General features: G+C 31.0%; 1 protein-coding gene across 2 annotated transcripts; it reads left to right on the forward strand.

Moving 5' to 3' along the window:
• The first annotated feature begins 956 nt into the window (after nt 1–956).
• Nucleotides 957–20,250, forward strand: LOC143085556 (uncharacterized). 2 transcript variants are annotated; one of them, XM_076261987.1, is made up of 14 exons: nt 957–1,090; nt 6,847–7,012; nt 8,600–8,665; nt 9,577–9,674; nt 10,938–11,063; nt 11,912–11,986; nt 12,368–12,476; nt 13,645–13,911; nt 14,658–14,733; nt 15,355–15,433; nt 16,990–17,118; nt 17,779–17,853; nt 18,531–18,672; nt 19,931–20,250. In XM_076261987.1, exons 2-14 carry the CDS (start codon nt 6,869–6,871, stop codon nt 20,207–20,209), a joined length of 1,665 nt encoding a protein of 554 aa, XP_076118102.1. In that variant the 5' UTR covers nt 957–1,090; nt 6,847–6,868; the 3' UTR covers nt 20,210–20,250. The 2 variants fall into 2 exon arrangements, with proteins under 2 accessions (XP_076118102.1, XP_076118101.1); XM_076261986.1 differs by lacking the exon at nt 957–1,090 and adding an exon at nt 5,899–6,036.
• Nucleotides 20,251–23,113: the final 2,863 nt, after the last annotated feature.

The following is a 23,113-nucleotide window of genomic DNA, read 5'->3' on the forward strand; positions in this document are numbered from 1 at the left end:
GGCTCACACCGAATAGCAAGTTATAAAGGGCCTCAAAAATGACTGGTTTAAAACTATTCAAACGGGAAAATCAACAGTCTAATCTATATAAAAAAAACAGAGAAACGAGAAACATATATGAGCCACTTCAACCTATAATGTTTTATGCCAATAGGTCTGTTTTTAGTCCGTCGTAACCTGGCAAGATTATACAAACGGGATTGGAATCTTAGGTTTTTCCGTATATGACAAAGCTACATGTCTTCACGAAATTTTACCAGCCTTGTAAGGATTGTGAATGAAAGAAGGCACGGATTAGTATGTACTAGGTCGTACGCTAAAGCAATTAGTACAACTTTGTTTTTCAGGCGTCAATATTTTCATGTCATTATTATCAACAAAGAATGTCTCTTCTTATACATATGATGTTTTAGAATAGTATATACTTTATATATCTATAAGAGGAAGATCCTTGATAATGATTTATATAAGTTCTGGTTAAATACTCACAAATTTTGCTTAATATCTTTTAAAACTAGATTTTCAAAAGAAAATGATCATTGATTCTGTTGATACCAAATTTGCGGTGTGTGAAAAAGTGTTGAAAAACATTGATTTCTTTGAAAATTAACAAATAAGGATTTTGTTTTATTAAGGTGTATTTTTGAAATTCCATTTTGATTCAAAGTAATTTAGTTTAGCCTCCCCTCATTTGTGTTTTGTATTATAAACGTGTATCAATTGTACCAATAAAAACCTGAAGACTCGATACAGGTTATGTATTACGATGCAACTCACAAAAATAATTGGTATTCAAGTTATACAAGATAGACTAAATGCAAGGTTTTAATGAACAAGTCTGTTTTAACAATTTTCATATTGTAAATCCATTTTGATAGATAAATTGTAGCAAAGTAACTTAATTGTGTATTTATTATTTGTAGGTAATTTCCAAACAATATAAAAAAGACTTGAACCAAACCAATTCATGTTTCAATTCAGAAATCTGTTTCCCGATTATTTGCGATAAGGTGTAACGAGGTCAGCTTTATATGAATGCATGTTTGAGCAGTAACTACAGAAAGCCGATCGATTTCATTAAGTTACGAGAGTAAGTTTAATATTATCAGTTATTTGATAAATCAATTCATGTCTTCGCTGCATACATTTGAATGCATGTAAACCGTCACACAGGTACTGAGATAACACTATTACTAATGTTTACTTCTGATATAAATGTATCGGAAGAATTGTAAATTCGTTTCTGTTATCAGTTGGACCAATTACACAATAAGTATGGAAACCAGTGTGTGTCACATTGCTTAGGGTTTTATTAATAATTCAGTGAGGGTAGACAGGATTGGAAACATCTTAAGTATGGAAACCAGTGTATGTCAAATTGCTAAGGGTTTTATCAATAGTTCAGTGCGGGTAGACAGGATTGGACAATAATTGATTATAATGAAAACATATATGTCATAGTTTCCATAAGGAGAGACATTTTTTATTATGTTTATTATTTTGTAATAAGTGTTACATATCGCAATTGTATTATCAATTTTACAGTGAATCAATATTGAAACATATTTGGACATGTGATTCTGTTTACTTCGACATACCTATGGTACATTTTATTTAAAGGATGTTTGTTGCAATTGAAAATAAAAGTATGATGTACGGTATAATATCCTGCGATATACATCCTCGTGTATTGCCTTTTATGGTTAAGTAATTTAGTAGAAAGATTAACCTTTCAAAATTTGAATATTATAAGTCTATATTTCGATGGCATACTTTCTTTCAGTTTCATCTATACGGTACTGTTTTTCACTCATTCATTTTGGTCAATCTTTCATATTTGGTAGCATTTGATATAAGATTTAGAAATCAGTGTTAATCGTGCGTTTTTTATCAGTCAATAGGTTTATTTTATACTGTTTTAATATTTATTAAACACTAGTATCGTGATTTTTAATATAACATATCTCGTTGTTATGATGTAATGCATTTTTGTTGTACGAAATAAATGCAACAGTAGTATACAGGTGATCAAAAGTCATAAATTGATGGAGGAAAACAAATCCTGGTTACAAACCAAAACCGAAGAAAACAAAGGAACAACAGGAACACCGAAGTGCAACAAAGACACACGCCAACACTTTTTAAGAAAAAAAATATGGTTGTTTAAACCTTGCTTAATGGCACGCCAAACCTCTCGCTTGATGACAATGTTTCAAAATATCGCTTAAAAACTACGTGACAGAATTAAAACACAAACACTCGCAAGAACATGCATAAAAGAGAAACGCACACACACATATAAAAGTAGTCGACACAACATGCAAACCGCAGAACTAAATAGTCAACCAACGATAACAATCTCATTTAAATTCGATGTTCTGATACGCTACACGGTAATCAGAAATTATGGTTTTAATGAGATTGCCAACGATCAGAGGATACAAAAAACAAAATGTGATGTTTGTTCTTTATGGGTCAATGCTTGGAATTTAATGAATTCGTCCATGATGTTAGAATATAGTATAGGCAGAGTTTAATTGGGTAATGTAGTTTTTTTTTATCGTCATAACATTTAAGTGCTATGTCTACGTTTTGATGTAAATATGTTTTTTGAACTTATACAATAAAGGTGTCCTGCAAGAAATGTCATCGTCTCGTTTTCATTGAGCAGGCATTGAATGAAGATGGAATTACTAAGTAAATCCAATATTACAGCAGAGCAAATGATGTTTGGCGCATATTAAAAATATCGATTGTAGTGTGCAGTGTAGTTTTTTTTTTCTTATGTCATACAATCAACCCTACCTAAATCAATATAATAACAAAACATACATAAAAAAACACAAAAATAAATGTCGGGTCAGATTATTCGAAAAAAAAACGTTTCTGCTTCAGCTTGAAAAATTTCAAACATCCAAAATGGTAGTAAAGCAAATGCTATTTACAAATATTATGTATAACAAAAAGGTTGTGTGAGGTAATTTCCGTTTGCATGATAACAGTTCTCAAAGCAACTTAAATTTTCTTTGGTGGCGTATTACAGGTTTTTTAACGGATTAACGATTTCCAACTAGGACCTATGGCTAAAACTGGTTTAAGTTTCTCCTTGGTTAAAATTCAACATTTGCATAGGGCAGAACCTTATCATTGTATGGTTTTTACATATATCCAATGATACGTTAAACGCTTGTATGTTCCCATGTATACAGAAATTGTCAACAGAAGTGTTTTCAAATAGTTATCAAAGGTACCAGGATTATAATTTAGTACGCCAGACGCGCGTTTCGTCTACATAAGACTCATCAGTGACGCTCATATCAAAATATTTATAAAGCCAAACAATTACAAAGTTGAAGAGCATTGAGGATACAAAATTCCAAAAAGTTGTGCCAAATACGGCTAAGGAAATCTATGCCTGGATTAAGAAAATCCTTAGTTTTTCGAAAAATTTAAACTTTTGTCTACATGAAATTTATAAAAAAAAAATGACCACATTATTGATATTCATGTCAACACCGACGTGTTGACTACTGGACTGGTGATACCCTCGGGGACGAAACGTCCACCAGCAGTGGCATCGACCCAGTGGTGTAAATAGTTATCAAAGGTACCAGGATTATAATTTAGTACGCCATAAAACTGTTCAGCAAGGTTATGAAGTAAAACGACTGAAATTTGGGAGTGATTTCATTCATGAGCTTCTTATAGAGAATGAAATGAAGTTAGCCATATCTTTTGACTTCACGTTCCGCTACATAGATTTTTTTTACGTCCTCTTACTAAATATTTCAATGTTTGGTGACTATGTTTAATACATTTATCCCCTCAAATTTGGATAAAGATACTTCAGATACAGTTAAATAATTCGTATATCTTGACTGGCCTGTAGAAATTGACATCGATGGTCGATTGTGGACAACATTTTTACAACGAATCAGAACATTTCAGTGTTTCAAGTGTGAACTTTCAATTTTATCTAACAAATTCCTGCAGCACAAGCTACTTCTGCCTCTGTTGTACTACCAGTTGTATGTTATAAATATCAACATTGAATAAATGTTAAATGTTGGTGAACTTGTGTTGTCTTTAATTAAGCTTATAAGATATATGTTACAGCTACTACTATAATGATTCGTTATCTTCTTCATAATTTTAATTAACTATATCAGCCACTGCAGTTTCATATGCAGTTGCACAAATAACTTTTTCATAGAGCTTAATGTAGAGAGCTTGAACTTAAATTAAAATTTCTTATATCAAACTTCTGTTGATTCACCTAGCCCAATCCTAACCCAATTTGACCTCAACTGGGTGTAAAAATAATAATGGCCGTTTGATTTTAGCTTTAAAATGACATTGTTGGAAATCAGTGTTCCATTATCTAACGAGATATTTGAGAGATATTCTAGAGAATGCGTCCAAATTTTCTTCTACCGACCAATTAAGTACTATGTTTTAATAGTATAAATGATCATATGACACTGTCGTGCAGCCATACCTGTATCTTGATATCAGTGGTTTGATAATATTGAATTTATGTGTATAAACACTTTGTGAATTCTTACTTACAGGTATAGTTTTTATTACTTTTTTTCAAATTGCGTTACAGAAGGGGTTTCTAAAATGCAAGAAAAAGAATATGCATTTAAAGTTGGCTTCAACAAATAGCACACATATTGTTCATCTTACTTTTCTTAAAAGAAAAGCACACACAAGGGACTGTGTTATATTTAAACTATACATATTAAAAAGGTAACTCTTTTTCCTTACCTGTTATGATGGTTAACATTTGATCATTCATGCTATTACAAAACTTATATATTTTCGTAAAATAAAAAAGACATTTCAAGCCTTGACACTTTTATTTTTCATATATATTTGTGTATATAAAAATATCTATGCTCTCAAATTGCAAAGACAAATATCATACAGACGACCATTTTATAAATCTAAGGTTGGAAGTTTTCCTGTTTTTTTTTTCTTGCCAAGATTTACAGGTCAAATAGGGCTTTGCAGTACTCCCTTCTCCCCTCCCCCCAAAAAAGGACAACCCATAAAATAAACGTGTGTATACAAGTTCAAGTTTTATTCGGTGTCCATGCTTTCATCATCAGGACTAACATGGCCTTCGGACTAATAATAGGATTCATGTATATTTGATAAAACAGTTTAAGCCTGCCAATTAATGACTTCTGATATTGAAAACACCATAGTTTAAGGCAAATGCGAATGCATTTATTAAATAAAAAAATAATCCATGACTTGTCATTTTAGGGACACAAACAAATCACCCCAATTTCATGCAAAAAATGATGATAACGAAGTTTTTGTATAGTTTCCTTTAAAAAAAAGGTGTGGCAACCTGACCACTTGGTGTTCTCGTATTAATCTGTCCAATTTTCACTTTAAATGATTTCTTTTCAAATATCGTCTGGTCTTACATTTCTCAGCAAGTCGGAAAAAAGTTAAATTCATTGTGATTGAAGGTATCTCACTTTTAAATCTTTCAGTTAAGCTGACAATTAGGACGCACTTAAGGTATAGAACCACTAATTCAAGCCCGGTCGGGAAGAACATACAAGAAAGTAGTACATATTTTAAACAAAATAGTTCCTACGCATAGCTGTATCTTTGTCAATAGTGGGAATATTTTGGCAGTTTTTATATCAAATGAAAGCTTGGGCACTTGGGATCACTGCAAAACCCTTTTACTTGAATAATAAAGGAGTATTTGAAATTTTAATAGGATTCAGATCAAAAGTTCCTGTTTTTGTACTATGAATCTTCGGGGAACCAGTGCGCTCTAATATGCAATTAAAGGTATGTTGATTCTTTCAGCACAAGTCAGGATAAGGTACAGTTTTGACATGAATAACTGCCACTTTATTTGAACTTAAGACAAAGTAGCCATAAATGCTTGAAATTGCAATTTAATTTAACATAGAAAGCAATGGGGCTATGAATTAGTGGTTTTATACCTATTACGCTAATCGGACTAGTCGGAAAATTCCAATAAAGCAAGAAGAGGCAAAAGAGGTAATTTATTATCTGATAAAATTTGATATTAAATGAAAACACAACAACACACACAAGACGTTTGAAACTGATCTCAACAATGTAATATCTGTCAATTCCCATTAGTAAATATTTGTTCTTAAGTTATCCACAGAATTAGTTCCCCTTATATTATTCTAATATATTATTCTAATATAAGGCAAAAAACAGCGGATGACATCATGACCAGTACCAAATTTATCGCAGTAGATGAATTTGAGAAAAACTGAAAATGACTTATCAATTCATAGATATTTCAAGTAGTCAGATCTTGTAGTCAGAAAATACCTGTACATTAGTTTTTCTCCCCCCCCCCCCTTTACTTATATTCCCCAATAATATTTTACCTGTGTACAATATTCTATTTGGCGGCAAGGTTATTTGTTTAAGGTAATGGTTTTTCCTTTTGTAATTATTTAACATTTCACAGCTGTATACTACTGTTGCCTTTATTATTTGCCCCTTATTTTATTGATTTTTTAATAACACTATGTCATAGATCAATTTCATTCGGTCAGTGTATGTTTACTTGTGTTTATATGTCTTTTAATTTTAGGGGCCCTTTATAGCTTACTGTTCAGTGTGAGCCTAGGCTCCGTGTTGAAGACCGTACTTGGTTTTTCTTTTAAAAATTGTGACTTTGATAAAAAGTGGTCTCATTGCCACTCATACCACATCTTCTTATATCTATTCATTGAAGTTTATTTCAGAATATTCACATAAACACACGCTCTTTTGTATGGTATTGTTTTTAAGTCTATTTAATTATTATATTTCGTTTTATATTTTTAGAACGTTAAAATTTTAACAGGAGATGAAGATTTTGAACAAACATGCTTGTTTGAAAATATCCATTCTTTTTATCATCACTGTTGTATTACTGATATCAATTTGTCAGAAAATGTCTGCACCATACGATGACGTTGTACTTAAAAACCAAATAAAGCATCTGATACAGGTACGCATTACTTTTAGTTTATAAACTGACATGATACACAAGTAATAGCAATCATATCCACTACAGTTGAGTCAGACATGATATTTTCAAAAGTTTTATGAATATCCGTTTTCTTTGGTGTACCTTGCAGCTCGGCTTGTTGTTTTGTTATGCCATAAGAGAAAATGCGTTTACTTACTTTGACGTCACATCAAATATTCAAAACATTTATATAAGTCTGGAATCTGATGTATAGTAGTTGTCGTTTGTTTATGTAATTTATACGTGTTTATCGTTTCTCGTTTTTTTATATAGATTAGGCCGTTGGTTTTTCCGTTTGAATGGTTTTACACTAGTAATTTTGGGGCCCTTTATAGCTTGTTGTTCGGTGTAAGCCAAGGCTCCGTGTTAAAGTCCGTACATTGGTTTATAATGGTTTACTTTGTTATTGTTATTTGGATGGAGAGTTGTCTCATTGGCACTCACACCGCATCTTCCTTTATCTACTTAATTCGATGATCTAGTGTTGTAGGACGTTGTACACTGTACAAGCCCAGTTGCAACGGTGTTGCATAAGCATCACACATCATTTTCAAGGGTATCACCAGCCCAGTAGTCAAAACTTCGGTGTTGACATGAATATCAATAATGTGGTCATTTTTAAAAATTTCCTGTTTATAAAACTTTGAAATCTTCGAAAAACTAGGGATTTTCTTATCCCAGTCATAGATTACCTTAGCCGTATTTGGCACAACTTTTTGAAATTTTAGATCCTCAATGCTCTTCAACTTTGTACTTGTTTGGCTTTATAAATATTTTGATATGAGCGTCACTGACGAGTCTGATGTAGACGAAACGCGCGTCTGGCGTACTAAATTATAATCCTGGTACCTTTGATAACTATTTACACCACTGGGTCGATGCTACTGCTAGTGGACGTTTCGTCCCCGAGGGTATCACCAGCCCAGTAGTCAAAACTTCGGTGTTGACATGAATATCAATAATGTGGTCATTTTTATAAATTTCCTGTTTACAAAACTTGGAAATTTTCGAAAAACTAAGGATTTTCTTATCCCAGGCATAGATTACCTTAGCCGTATTTGGCACAACTTTTTGGAATTTAAGATCCTCAATGCTCTTCAACTTTGTACTTGTTTGGCTTTATAAATATTTTGATATGAGCGTCACTGATGAGTCTGGTGTAGACGAAACGCGCGTCTGTGGTCTAAATTATAATCCTGGTACCTTTGATAACTATTTCAAGATATTACATTCTGGATATCTTTGATAAATTGTACAATTCAGCATGATAATTGCAACGACTATTCTTCGGAAATAACGAATAAAAATGTACTTTTCTAGCGCATTATTTTGATTTTCACATTTATTAGAACTTCACCGTCAGTTCCGTCTTTTTTATATACAATGAATTCTTTTCCACGATCGCGAGCATTGCAGAGCCATTAAAATTAAAACAACACGTTATCAATTGTAAGCGTCGAGTTTTTTCTCCATCATCGGATTCACAAACTTTATAATTTAAGTGTTCTTATCATTTGTGTATAAAGAATAAAATAAGAATTATGTGAGCATCTTGTAATCTTTCAGAGAGAAAAACCACATTCGGTCAAGGGAGATTTCAAAACAAAAGAAGATATACACTGCATTAGAACAGTAAGTTGCATATGACAAATTATATTTACTGTTGTGTGGTAACTCAGTGTCATAACAAAATGAGATAACTACATATATCGCTTAAGTACACTTAAAGAAATAAATATTCCCTTTACACTAAGTAACAAAAAGTCGCTCCTATTTGCCTATGGAAATGTTATATTTTCCAAAACAATGAAATACGCTATTCAAATGATTTTGTTTTTAATCATTTTTTAAATAGCACCTTGTTAATTAGCAAGACTTAAACACTGATGCGGAATCTCACTTTATTTAAGTAGGTCTTTCGTGTGATATCGACTATAGTCTTCAGAAATGAAGAACTTTAAAGATAGTAAAATATATTAGTTGAAGGTTTTAACATTATTTTTACCATTCTTTTGTTTTCAGGATGTAGTCTTTTGAATTTACAAAATTGACAGCTTGGTTAATTTGTCACAAAAATGCAACAAAATTTTATAAAACTTCCTAATATTAACACCAATTTATAGTTTTTAATAAGTTAAATTTATTCAGATTGGTACACTTCATCTTTAGTGAAGGCATGAAAAAAATTCAATAATTGTGAAATTATAATTTTTTTCATGAGAATAACCAAAAATGGGTAAAAATTAATGTAAATGTGAAAATCATAAAAAAAGATACCTTTAAATGGTGGTAGCAAAAAAGGAAGTGCACCACCATATGTGAATTTTTCTTCATCAGTACCTTTCTGACAGTCACTTAAAAGAAAAAAAAGTTAATTTTAAAAATGATTGGCTTCTCAGAGCTGTACATCCTTAGGAACATAAAATTAAGAATTGCAAGCATCAATTGTGATTGAAAACAAGTAATCTTTTTTTAAATCTTTTCAATCTGTGCACAATCTGATCTGTATTATGTGTTATCATTTTCTCCTTCGTGGATTGCAGGTCGAGCAATTTAGAAATAGAGATGGGAATTTTATTGTTCCACCAGATAAAATTTTGAAAGTATTGCCGCCTAATGTGGTTGAGTGTCTATATCACAGGTAACATTAAACCTTTGATGTATTAAGCTATAATTAATGATATTCACTAAAATATGATTTTATGCAAAAAAATAACAAACCTTACATACTGACCTATACATAAGACACAATAGATTAGATAAAGTTCTTACAATTTTACACCTGACTTGCACTGTCATGAGTCAATGTTCAGTGAACCGTGACGTGAGGAAACATCAATTGAATCGAGTGGATAAACATATGATTGTCAATGAAAAAAAATTCGTTATATAAAATATGGTATGATTTCTAATGAGAGATTTAAATTGCAGAAAATTGTAACTCACATGATAGAAAGACGTACGGAAACTTATATTTGCAACGTCTACGTCATTTTGAATTTGGTGTATTCTTCTCACATTCGCAATCATGCCACATCTAAAAATAAATTGGGGTTGAAAGTATAGGTGGAAGAAATATAATATAAAAAATGACAATTTTGGATAAAAAAATCACGAGTCGATAATGAAAGGACAACGATTTTTTTTAGAAGCCAAATATCTACAAGAAAAAACAATGTATTATCGAACAAATTTCAAACATTGAACAGGAAATGTTTTAAAGCCATCAACTTGTCTTTACCAAATAAGGCATTATCAATGATTAAGATATTTCTATACAATTGAAGAAATCGAATCCATGTTGATATCAAACACAAATTTATGTTAGCTTGTATATACAAAAACTATAAATACACAAAAATGATAAGAAATTGGAGTATGGAAATACGGAATATGCCAAAGAGACAACAACCAGATCAAACTCCGGACAACAGTCGAATATGTGATAACGTACTTTGCTGAGTTAAGCCATTTCAATTGATACTGTATATTTGGTCCTATTATGTTGTTATATTTCATTTTTGTTGCCGATTAGGGGGAAGGTTTGCATTAATTTTGTCTCAACGTTTAAACCAGCTGCATTTTATGATGAGTTTATTTATGCACTTGTCCTAATTCAGAAGCCTATTTGTCAGTAGTTGTTGTGTGTAATTGTCGTCCATAAGTGTTTCCCGTTTTTTTAATATAAATTAGGTCGTTGGTTTTTCTGTTTGAATTGTTTTACACTATACATTGTGGGGCATTTTAAAGCTTGCTATTCGGTTCGAACAGAGGCTCTGTGTTGAAGACCGTACTTTGACATATGATTATTTACTTTTGATACATCTTGACTTGAATAGAGAGTTGTCTCATTGGAACTAATACCATATCTTATCATTTATATTTGTTGCTATACATTTTATAGACTAACCACATCAATTCAAGCATTTTGTGCAAAACGGGGTCGACATGGAACTATGAATAATGGATGGAATATTTGTGAAGATGGATGTTACAAACCAAATCAAAATACAAATATTTGGGTTATTAGGTATGACTAAATAAGTTTATTTAAAAAAAAATTTTAATGAATTTTGAACTAACGGTTTTTGATAAATATTAAGTTGTACCAACCGCAGAAGTGTCCTTTTGATTACCTGACGCTTGATGTCTATTTTCTATATTAACACTTGTGACTTTTGTTTTGGTTTTGCATTTTCAGATGTTTTTGCATAGCGCAATACTAAGATATGTATGGTCAAAATATGAATCTGGGGCAGTAAAATGTTTATGATTTACTCAAGTACTACCAATCAGTCGAACATTCATCTAGTGTATAGTTCAAACTGTTGGTACCACTAGCCAAGTTGCAAGATCATTCATATTGATATGATCATTCGAATAGTATTTGTGTTTTAAAATTGGTATTTGAAATTTTTAAGATTTAGGAAATCTCCCTCATGCAAAGCTCTCATTATTTCTCACTCTTCTGATCAGAATGAATGGTATGGTTACTGGGTACGTTAATGCACTAAAGGATAGTACAAACATCGAAAGTATTCTTTCTGGTTGTAAACATACAGTCATGATCTACTCAATCAAATATAATTGTGTAGGACTATTTTGAATAAAAATACTTTTTAAAAGGTCAACATATGGAAACATTGCTTTACTTACAGCAAACATTTTACTTTTTTATTCTATTTTTTTTTGTGTTCATTGCATAGTATCTATACAGTAATGATTAGTATTATTATCGTTTTTATCGTCAGAGAGCAATATGATGATGCTAAAAATCGAAAAACTATTTTATTATGACAATTTGTTGCACTATATGATATTTTTGGTTCTTTTTTAACTGAAGAAAAGAACATAAAACGATATGTATATATTCAACAGCACTGTGAATGATAAGATGAATGCTCAGAGTATAGATTTACATTATAAAGCAAAAGTTCATAGACACAAACCAAGGTATTTATAAATACTGAAATGTATTCTTAAAATACACTGGAATCAATAGTTTAGTTAAATTGACAAAAGTATCCGAATTTCAACAAAACGTCGTATTGATTTAATCGATAAAAAAATAAAAATCAACAAAGCACTCAATACAATGATAATATAAAGTGTTATGGAACCAAGAAAGAATAAAGATACATAAGTAACCACAAACTTACCACAGAAACGTTCAGTTTTGGTTTTATTGGTTTTTTCTAGAAACCAGCCACCAATTTAAACACAAATTTTCGGATGTTCAATTGATTTTAACTTTATTTCAAAGTGAACTTTGTACATGAATAAGAACTTTTTTTTGTTGCTTTTTGAATGTTGACCATGTTTACTAATTTCTAGTATGAAATATGGACAATATGATACAGCTATCACACCAAAAGATAAGAGTGGACTCTTTGATCACTCAACACAATTCGGTGTTTGGAGCAATGAAGTAAAAAGAAGATCGGTATGAATACATTTTAGTATTATATTTTGTACAATATGAAGTATTGTGTTTTTATGATAATTTATCATATACTTAGCATTGATATGATAGCTTTTGCATAAGTATAATGAGCGGAAGTACACAAGCCATAATTTCCCAACTGGGCTGATAACCAATATCAGGTGCATCTCGTGCACAAAACCCATAATAGTGCCTCTCGTGCAAGTTACTTCCGGTGTTTCCGGTATCGGTTGTTTACTTTTCCATTGTGACGTCAGATATTTTTCAAGACGACGTCAAGATTTATGGGAACTTTTGTGGGGATAGTTTAGTACTTGCTAACAAATGCCATTGACAATTATGAATCATTTTATAGTACAACAAACATGGAGTAATAATGATCATAAAACTCTTCCAAATTTTCAATGTTTCAAAATGCCTCTATAGGATATGTTATCATAAAAATGTATATGGCGGTAGTGATGCTGTTGTTGGACAATTATAGTATATTTGATTCATAAGTTCTGTTTTAGTTATTGCATTTGTTTATTTTCCTTACATAAAACTATTGTCGGAAGTATATGATAAAGCGATTAATACATGGCCTTTTCCATATCAGCCTGGGTATCATCCCTCGACCCATATCAGCACCTCGACTCCGTCTCGGGCTGATATGGGGGTCTCGGGATGATATCCAGGCTGATATGAAAAAGGCCATGTATTAATCTCTATATAATGATTTTACAAAACTCTCACGGATGAAATTCAATACCGAAAAATTATACCAATATGCATGAAACTGTTGAGAATTTTAAATCAATTTGAATTCATGTTTAAAAATGTGTTTTTAGATGAATGTATATGTACTTTGAAGGTTTGTATTTCATCAAAATATATATCCATACCGCATTGTTATAATACTTTACTCAATTATTTTCGACGATACATGCAAATGTGGATTAACCAATGTGAATATCGACGCTTAAACGAAAAGTGACAGAAAGTAAATATTTTAATTATGGTCGGCTCCATATTGTAATTTGCGTCGTTTTTGTACCGTTAGTATTTAACTGCGTTTGGTGTTGTTATGGGGTCTTTAGTTCAAAGAAACCAACATTAAATGTTGAATCACGAACATAAAAACAAAACGTGTCTCGTCGTTTGTATATGCTCATTTTTACTTTTAAAGAATAGCAGAGATGTGATCATTCTGGATGTCGAAAATCTTACAGAGAAAATATTGAGTGATGTGATAAAAAATGGACTTCTCAACAAAATCCAACAACTGTCAATTCGTATAAATTACGCAGATGATCAAACCGGCATCAAATACCTATCAGCACTTAAACACTTGAGATCCCTTTTTCAAGCAGGATTTAGGATATACTGGACAGAACCAAAATGGTCATGCATTCTTCAGAACAAAAAGAGGACAAGATGTGTATATTTAGATATGGTACGTTAACAATTTAGAGTTTCATGCTGTATTCATTTTGTATTTCCATGTTTAGGTTGAATTATCGCTCACGAATGCAAGTTTCTAAAGTAAGTTCATACCGTTTTTGTAGGTTCATCTCTAAATTTTATGAATAAAAACATTTTGTGTTGAAATGCAGTGAAACGGCATTACATGTATTTGAGTATGTTTTTGTTTTATATATAATTGTTTTCAAACGCTAACCATACATTTAGCAATTATCGTTGTTTGCTGTGTAGAATACATTTTGTTATTATAGTATTTATCCAACTGTTAACGTTGGTTCTATATTTTGAAATTTCTGACACTTTCTTCATGTGATGGCTTTTAACCTTACCTATTGGTTATAGCTCATTTTGAAGACAGCACGATGACTTGTAAAAAGTTATATCACAAAAATACTGAACTCAGAGGAAAATTCAAAACGATCATTTAAATGATAAAATCAAAAGCGGAAACACATCACACGAATAACAGTAATATTCGTGACTGGGTACAGGCATTTTCAAATGTAGAAAAGGATGGATTGAACCTTGTTTTATATCGCTAAACCTCCCACTTGTACGACAGTCGCATCAACTTCCATTACAATGACAACGATGCGTGAACAAAACAAACAGACACAATACGTAAAAATGTCTTGTTGCTCATGTTATAAGGAAGCCAGTGAAATGTCTAATTCGGAAGATAACATTGTTTACAACTTTTTGATGAATTATTTATAGATTTACCATACATGTAAAGACTTAGAGGACACAGAAGGCATATCAATTGGCATAGACGAGATTACCACATTGGTAGGTAAGATATTGATAAAAAGATACACTAGGTAGTACATGGTATTAAATATACACTAGAATTAATATATTTATATTGAAATACTTGTTATCTCCAAAACCTGTCAGATAGTTTTAATTATATTTCCATTTAGTCTCTGTATGTGTTTGTCGGCAATTAGTTGAGATGTCATGGTAGTGCCTTATTCTTGCAAAATCACAGATTTTTTTTCCATTACTTCAAGTAGTGCGCTGACAATTATCTGCTCAAGAAAAAATGCAATTATTAATTGAAAACCAATATAAATTGTTGCAGAATAAACTTGACGATAACAGTATTTTAACAAAACTTGCAATTAAAGTATAGGTTTGAATTTGTGATCAGATTTTGGTATTTCACTTATAGTTTGTATCTTCAAAAAGCTAGACAAATATACAGGTATAAGAAGGGACCAATCTATCGTAAGTGTCACGCTTTTTCTAACTATGATTTTTCTTTGATAGACTAAACAAGATTTTCTTCAGAAGTTGTATAAAATGTTCTTAAATTTTCAGCTGTGTGTTTTACATTTTGTATAACTATTTAATTCAAAATTCGATTGAAGACTGTTCAATCAATTTACAGTTATATGCTTCTATTAAACAGATAATACTCATTTTGTCATTCCTGATGATAGGAGACTTACAACCTTTAGCGAAAAGGAATTAAACGGTCTATATATAAGGTATAGTTTATGTAATCAACTCAGTCATCTTACTTATATATTGTTTATTTAGTACAAATTATTTGAAACGAATTTCTAATGAATTATACAATTTTTTAATACAAATGAAAACATTTATTAACTTTCAAATGTTGTAAATTTAGAAAGTTTGAATCGTCTGTAGTCGAAACGTAGCTCTTATGCTTTGGGTTATCTATGATAACATAAAGATGTACTTAAGAGAAATTAAGCAGTGAATAATTCAAGAATTCAAAATTGATACCATACGTAACAAGAGCATTAGCTAAGAAAAATAATAAAATAAAAGTATTGATAGGTTATGGATCTCCTTTCGATGATATTTAAAAGAATTAAACGGTGAGAACCCCGCCACATTATTTATGTATGTGCCTGTCCCAAGTCAGGAGCCTGTAATTCAGTGGTTGTCTTTTGTTTATGTGTTACATATTTGTTTTTCGTTCATTTTTTTACATAAATAAGGCCGTTAGTTTTCACGTTTGAATTGTTTTACATTGTCTTATCGGGGCCTTTTATAGATGACTATGCGGTATGGGCTTTGCTCATTGTTGAAGGCCGTACGGTGACCTATAGTTGTTAATGTCTGTGTCATTTTGGTCTTTTGTGGATAGTTGTCTCATTGGCAATCATACCACATCTTCTTTTTTATATTGACTCCGACTTTAATCTTAAATTTGGTAATTTTAGTCTCAAATTTTAAGAAATGAAATCTAGAATCTGCTTAAATTTTGAAATGACCTTTTATGAACTATTGAAGTCTTATATGAAAAGAAAAATTGTGATATTGGGCAAAAATGTTTTACCCTGTATCATAGGAAAAAAACCACGGAGTCCAATATCTGACAAAAATTCCTAAACTTGACATAATTAAATTCTTTAAGTGATATTGAGTTAAAAATTGAATGATTCAGTCAAAATTTGTAATAATGAAAGCAAACTTTCGAGGACAAAGTCCCAGTTATAGTTGAATATGTACAATAACAATAGGTACCAATCAAGCTAGAATATATAGCAATGGGGATATGTGATATCAATCTACCAGCGTTCAAATAACTTGGATGTATATAATCATAGACATATAGGAAAATAGATAATCTATAGTCAGATAACAAATTACCTTATCAAGAACAAGAGTGGTTAAAGGAGGCGACAGTAGACTATCGCTGTTCAAAAGTCATAAATCTACTGAGAGAAACTAAATCATGTTTTTTTTAAGAAACCAAAGGTATATTCAAACTCAAACAAGAAACGTGTGGTCTTAGTTACATGTACATATGAATGGTTAGCAGAAAAATGTTATGCAATGAAATATAAAATATATCAAAAAATATCTATGTCGACACATCAGGGTCAGGCCATTTAAAGATTTGTGAAAGTCGCTCACTTTTCGTGTGAAAGCTTATAATTTTAGCTTCAAAGTTGATACATGTGATTTGGACATCAATGTTTTTTTTATGTTGTAATAGAATAGGAAACTTTACCCATCCGCTATTTATAAGTCCTATGCATATAACATTTCTTCTACATCACCATTGTAGATATCTGACATCAATACAAACACTTTGCAAGGAAGTATTAAGATTAGGTTTAATAAGTGACGGGGGATGGAACGTATGTCATGACAAACAATATAGACCATCTGACCCGTGCTTAGTGTATTCATTTGGGTAAGTATATACACATTGTTAAAAAAACTAGTTAACATATTAAAAGCACAAACGATGAAAATGGTCAATGACGTCGACAGGAGGATTAAATAGAATTATTCATTCTTAAACTATTGAATTTGGTCTATATTGAACATTTATTCATAACCATAAATACAATTGATATACATGTTGGGACATCTTTACACTAATAAACTGCTTTACAAGCATTACATGTATGATAAATTTAAAGAATCTACTCGAAAAACAACTGCTTCGTTCTCATGTCTATATATTGGAAAAAAATGTTAAACAATTCTATATATTCCAATAAATGTGTTATGTTTCTAGATTCTTGGTTGAAAATTGAAATACATAATAAATCCGAATGAGTATTAAGTGTTCAAGTTAACCAGCACACCATGCAATAGAAAAGTCTTGGAGTTTTAGCAATCAGAATAAAATTACACTTCAAAGTACCAATGATACATAATAAATATTCCAAGCATTTGAAAGTTCTCAAGCTCATAACAAAAAAACATTTAGTAAAAGATGATACAACTAATTTTTAAAATATTTTCAAATGAAAAAAACACTTTATAAAAGATGTTATAACCTTTGAGTTTTCCGTTGATATTCCAATAATACAAGCACTGTCTATATTGTCTTTGTTTCTTATAGGATATTCTGGGATTTTAGTTTTGACGATGCGGTGGCAGAAACGTATGGTTGTGAAATTCACTCGTTTGATCCTAGGTAAATAGGAAGTTAACATTAAAGAGTCTTCATTTCTAATGAGTTTTGCCCTTAAAATCTTAATTAATTTCTAGATATTCAGGAAACTTTTGATTCACATTTTTATAGTGTAAATAAATAAATAATGATGATTATCTAAAACTGTTCATTTATGAAAAATGAATTTTAATGACTGAGTGACTTATTCAGACAAGTATGCAATAAATTGCGATTTAAATTGATGGATTTGATCAGATTCAAACATGTGGTCAAGGGTGTACTATACGTGATTTAGGTTCATTTAAACTGACAGGTAAGGCCTTTCGTTTTTTCTCTGTATTGTTTTATATTTTGGCACGGTTGGGCTTTCTGTAGCTGACAATACGGTAATGCGTTTCGCTTATTGCGTGTACGCCGTTTGGACAGTAACTGCTGAAATCCGCCACATTTTGAGTTTAGTTGTATCATTGTCAACCATCTCACATGTACTGTTTTAATTATATTACGATCAGAATAGAAGCATGACATGTGTACAATAATACTTCCTAACAAAGTGGCGCAATGAAATTAATTTGAAAAATAAATAAATGTGGTGCATTGTTTGATTGATTGGACAAAGTTATCTTTTCACTGGCAACTGGCAACTGTAAATAATGTTTAAAATGCAATCATATACATGTGTATGTATCTATTTGTAGTATGAACACTTCGGATTTCAAGCGTGGAAATTCCATATGGTTTCACAAGCTTGGTCTGTCTGATCAAACAGGAATAGATGGAAAACACAAATGGAAGATATTGACACTACAAGATATCCTTTCAAATCTGAATCATACATCGGTAAGATCTATTAATGTTTTCAATATAAAATATATATTAGTCAAAAAAACCAATTTACAAGTAATTATATATGGAGAATGGCCCTAGCCTCCAAATTATTGTAGTAGTTCAGTTGAATTTTAGAAAAAAAACTTGATTTAGAAGTTGCAGATCTCTTCCATTGGTCCAAATTGACTCCATGATGAACCCTTAACTAAGGAATAGAAATTACATTCTACAACATTTGCTTTCAAAATTGTCAACCTTTCTACATGTTCTAGCTGTTCTTTTGGTCATTCTTTGTATGAAGACTACCAAAAGATAACCCCTCCCTCCAAAAACAAAATTGGCCGTCGTTTCCTCAGAGCTCTTCAGGTCTTCTTGATTTTGTTACTTGTATGCGGCATTTACTTGTACCTGTTTACATTTTCAAATATTATCCATAGTGTTAACATACTGTTTTGTTATCACAGCAAATGGCATAAATTACTATTACATAGATCAACTGTCAGAATTTAGTCCATACTAGGTGATAAATTCTCCTTTATCTTTTATTTCAATTTCTATTTTTTCCCTAATATAATGTGGATACGTACAAAGAGAGACAACTCTTATCTTCAAAATTTTCCATGTACAACCCTTACATTATCTAACAAAATTATTAAGTTTCTTTCATCATTATTTTCTCATTTAATTATTAAGCACAACTTATATATTGAAACTACATTGTATCTAATAAGAATTAAGCCTCAGATATAATAAAGATTAATGGATTTGAAATTTAGTCACATAATATTTCGTACATAAATACCACACATCAAAGGAAAGCGACTGTTCAATAATCATTCTTGTCAGCCAATAGTTGGCTTTTATTTCATCAAAATGTTATTTTACTATTTTTGTTTAAACATTAATCCGAGTAACTAAATAGAATGACAAAAAAGCAATTAAAGGATCAGTAACTACATCATCAGCTCAAAGTCAAAGCGAGTCTTTCAATATGCATATATTAATTGTTGAATTGTGTATCATGTGTACTTTAATTGAAACCATTTATGTCCATTTAACAAAATTCAATCACTCTTAACTCGATGCATGTTGATACCGGTCCCTTTCTATCGATTCGAGCGAAATGCTTTGCCAGATGTACAGTTCACGTTATGGCTGTTATTCACAAGGTCGTGATGTTTTTGTATATTTTTTACGGTTTTTTTTTCATGAGAGTTAAAATCACACTGAAGTATATGAGTGTTTAATACTGAACTTGCCTTTTTTGTAGAAAACATTGGATATTTTAAAAATGGATATAGAGTCTATGGAATGGCAATCTCTACTTAATATGATAAAAACTGGTGCACTTAGAAATATAAGACAACTGTATGTGGAATTTCATGGATCAACTGCATCAGTACAAAAGCTTCAAATATTAAGAAGTATATATAATGAAGGATATAGAATTTATTGGTACCACAGAAATCCCGCTGAGACCAATATAAGGAAATGGAAATTTGTGGAAAACACTAGTTGTTATGAAATATATTTTCTAAAAATTAAATGACAGTATGATTTTCTACCATAAATAAAAACAAATATATATTCGTCAATTTCTTATGTTTGATTGTTAGTATAATATCATGTGTCGCCAATGGTCATATCCAGTCTAGTTATCCCTAAACCCGGCTTGTCCGTTCATATTATCTTTAGTGCGACCAGCCATGTCTAGAAATTTTCTTCAAAGGTAATATGTTTATATTTGGCCTACAGTTTGACAATTTTAAGTTTTCTTTGTTTCAATGAATATGAAATGTGTCAGTTTTGCTTCAGTTTACTTGTTTCTTCATAGACAATAACTGTTTAGTGTCTTTTAATATCTACAAAATTTCCTTAAAACTATCAATTCAGGGGCAGCAACCCAACAACTGGTTGTCTAATTCGTCTGAATATTTCAGGGCAGATAGATTTTAACCTGATCATCAATTTTACCTATGTCAGATTTGCTCTCAGGTTTCAGAGATACGAGCCAAAATGTACATTTTACTTTGGATAAAAACAAACAGTCAGAGATAAAATTATTATTCATTGGTCTATGTCAAATGAAACATTTCCACAGAATATAGGATCGTAAATTTTTCTATGGTGTATAGCAATACTTTTGAATAAAAATTTAATTTATAATTATTAAAACATAATCAATGTATGTACCGATAAAAAGTAAAAACACAGTATTGAACAATGTTGAAAGATCTTATTAAATTGATAACCTTTCAGAATAAGTAAACTCAAAGTTCGATCAGTTTACCTCGATATCGTATATAATTTTAATCAGAAACAAAACAAATAATGTTGTTACACGAATTGCACTTTTTTTCTTTTGAAGTTTTAATGAAATAATTTGCTTAATAAGTGTGTTGAGGAAAAACCATAGTATATTATCTGCACTTGGATGTTGTACCATACTTTGATAATTAGATATGCAGCTCAACGAGAATCCAAAGGAAAGAAGGCGGAGCTAAGCTTTGGTACAACATATTCATTTTTATGTTATTCCATGGCTGAAGCTACACCCCTTTATTGAAAGATATCCCCCCTCTGAAATATTTAGGAAACTGAAAAACGTTAAAGGTCATGAACATTTACTTGTTTTCGTTTTATATAATAACAAAAAGCAATAAATAACTTTTACCACATCTCAAGAAACACTTTTCGACTAAATAGGAGTGTTACAATGCAGAGGGGTCTGGTGGAATGGGAACAACTCCAGGAAAAGGAATCAATATCGATCAGCGGAGCAAGACAAAAACACATGTTTGGACGATTTTTTTATTTTCTTAAATTCATTTAATTTGTCATAAAAAAATTGCGATCAAATAGGGAGACGTACACTATCTACGCTTCCTGGATCCGCCACTGTTTAGTGTTTTATCATTAAAGTTGTGGTTAAATAAACAATCTTATTATCGAGTTAATAAGTTAACGGAAGAAAAGCGGTTTGTACGAAAAATTCAAATGTATAAATATGATATTTTTCAATAAATTGAACAACATGAAAATAAACTCATCATAGAAACTAGGATTAACATTTTATGTATGCGCCAAACGCGCATTTGTCTACAAAACACTCATCAGTGACGCTCAAATATCTTTTATAAAAGGCCAAATAAAATACGAAGTTGAAGCGCAATAAAGGCAACAGTAGTATATCGCTGTTCAAAACTCATAAATCCATGGACAAAAAACAAAAACGGGGTAACAAACTAAAACCGAGGGAAACGCATTAAATATAAGAGGAGAACAACGACATAACACTAAAATGTAACACACATAGACAAAATCCCACGAAAATAACAAATATAACATATATATATATAACATCAAAACCAAGTACATAAATTTGGGATAGACAAGTACCGTGACACGTCTTATCGCAATGTGAATTTACGCAATAATTAATGTGGACCAAAAATTCCTAAAAAAACGTTGACAAATACAGCTACGGTAATCTATAGCTATTCCTTAGGTAAAAACAATATAATTGATTTGTATATATTGAAAACAAAAACAAAATTAAAATCTTCTGGTCATTATACTAATTATTTAATTCTTGAAAAATTGCTGGAATCTGATGTTTTTGTTTACATTCTTATGGCATAATGAAATTAATTGCGCATACGACCATACATAGAGCGCAAACCTTACTTGCGCGAGCTTCTATCTCATTGAACAAAACAGTAACGTGAGCAATTTCTAACATTAGGTCAAGCTGTCACCATTTTATTTATATTAAAATTATATATGCCACGTGTCTTACTAATTAACATATTTACAAAGTCATCCTTCGGATTCATTTGTGTAAATATGCTAACTCGTAAGAATCATGGTATATATAGTACTTAAAAAGTAGTTTGAGGCAATTGTTTACGCAGAGTTTTCCTCACAATTCTGCCTTGTCAAATTACCAGTTATTTTTTGCCCTATACTCAATAGCGTCATATACATTCCTTACAGCACATTGACGGAGAAGTAACGTTGAGAACGATAACTACGATATTAGATATATATAACATTGAAATTAAAAAAATATTTAAATTGCAGTAGAATCTGTCATTGATATTGTAAAATTGAAGAACCATAGTGTCGAATGTCGGAGTACTTCGTATTATTTAGCGTAACTATATATATTTCAGGAAGGCCTATGTAGATAGAAATGTTTCCAAATATTATTAAAATCTTGTTTTAGCAATCAATGTTGCATATTTGATAAATCTATTATATGCTGGCTTTTAAATATAGGTTATATCATCCATTTACTTTTATGATCACTATATACGTGTCAATATGCCTGATAATGAATTCTTGGAATTTTACCTGGATCTATGATGAATATGTAACAGTGTTTAAATACAATACAATAAAATACAATACAATATATTTTTGAATCAATATAGAATTAAAAACATGTGCT

This window comes from Mytilus galloprovincialis, chromosome 8, assembly GCF_965363235.1.
Source record: "Mytilus galloprovincialis chromosome 8, xbMytGall1.hap1.1, whole genome shotgun sequence".
Lineage (NCBI taxonomy): Eukaryota > Metazoa > Mollusca > Bivalvia > Mytilida > Mytilidae > Mytilus > Mytilus galloprovincialis.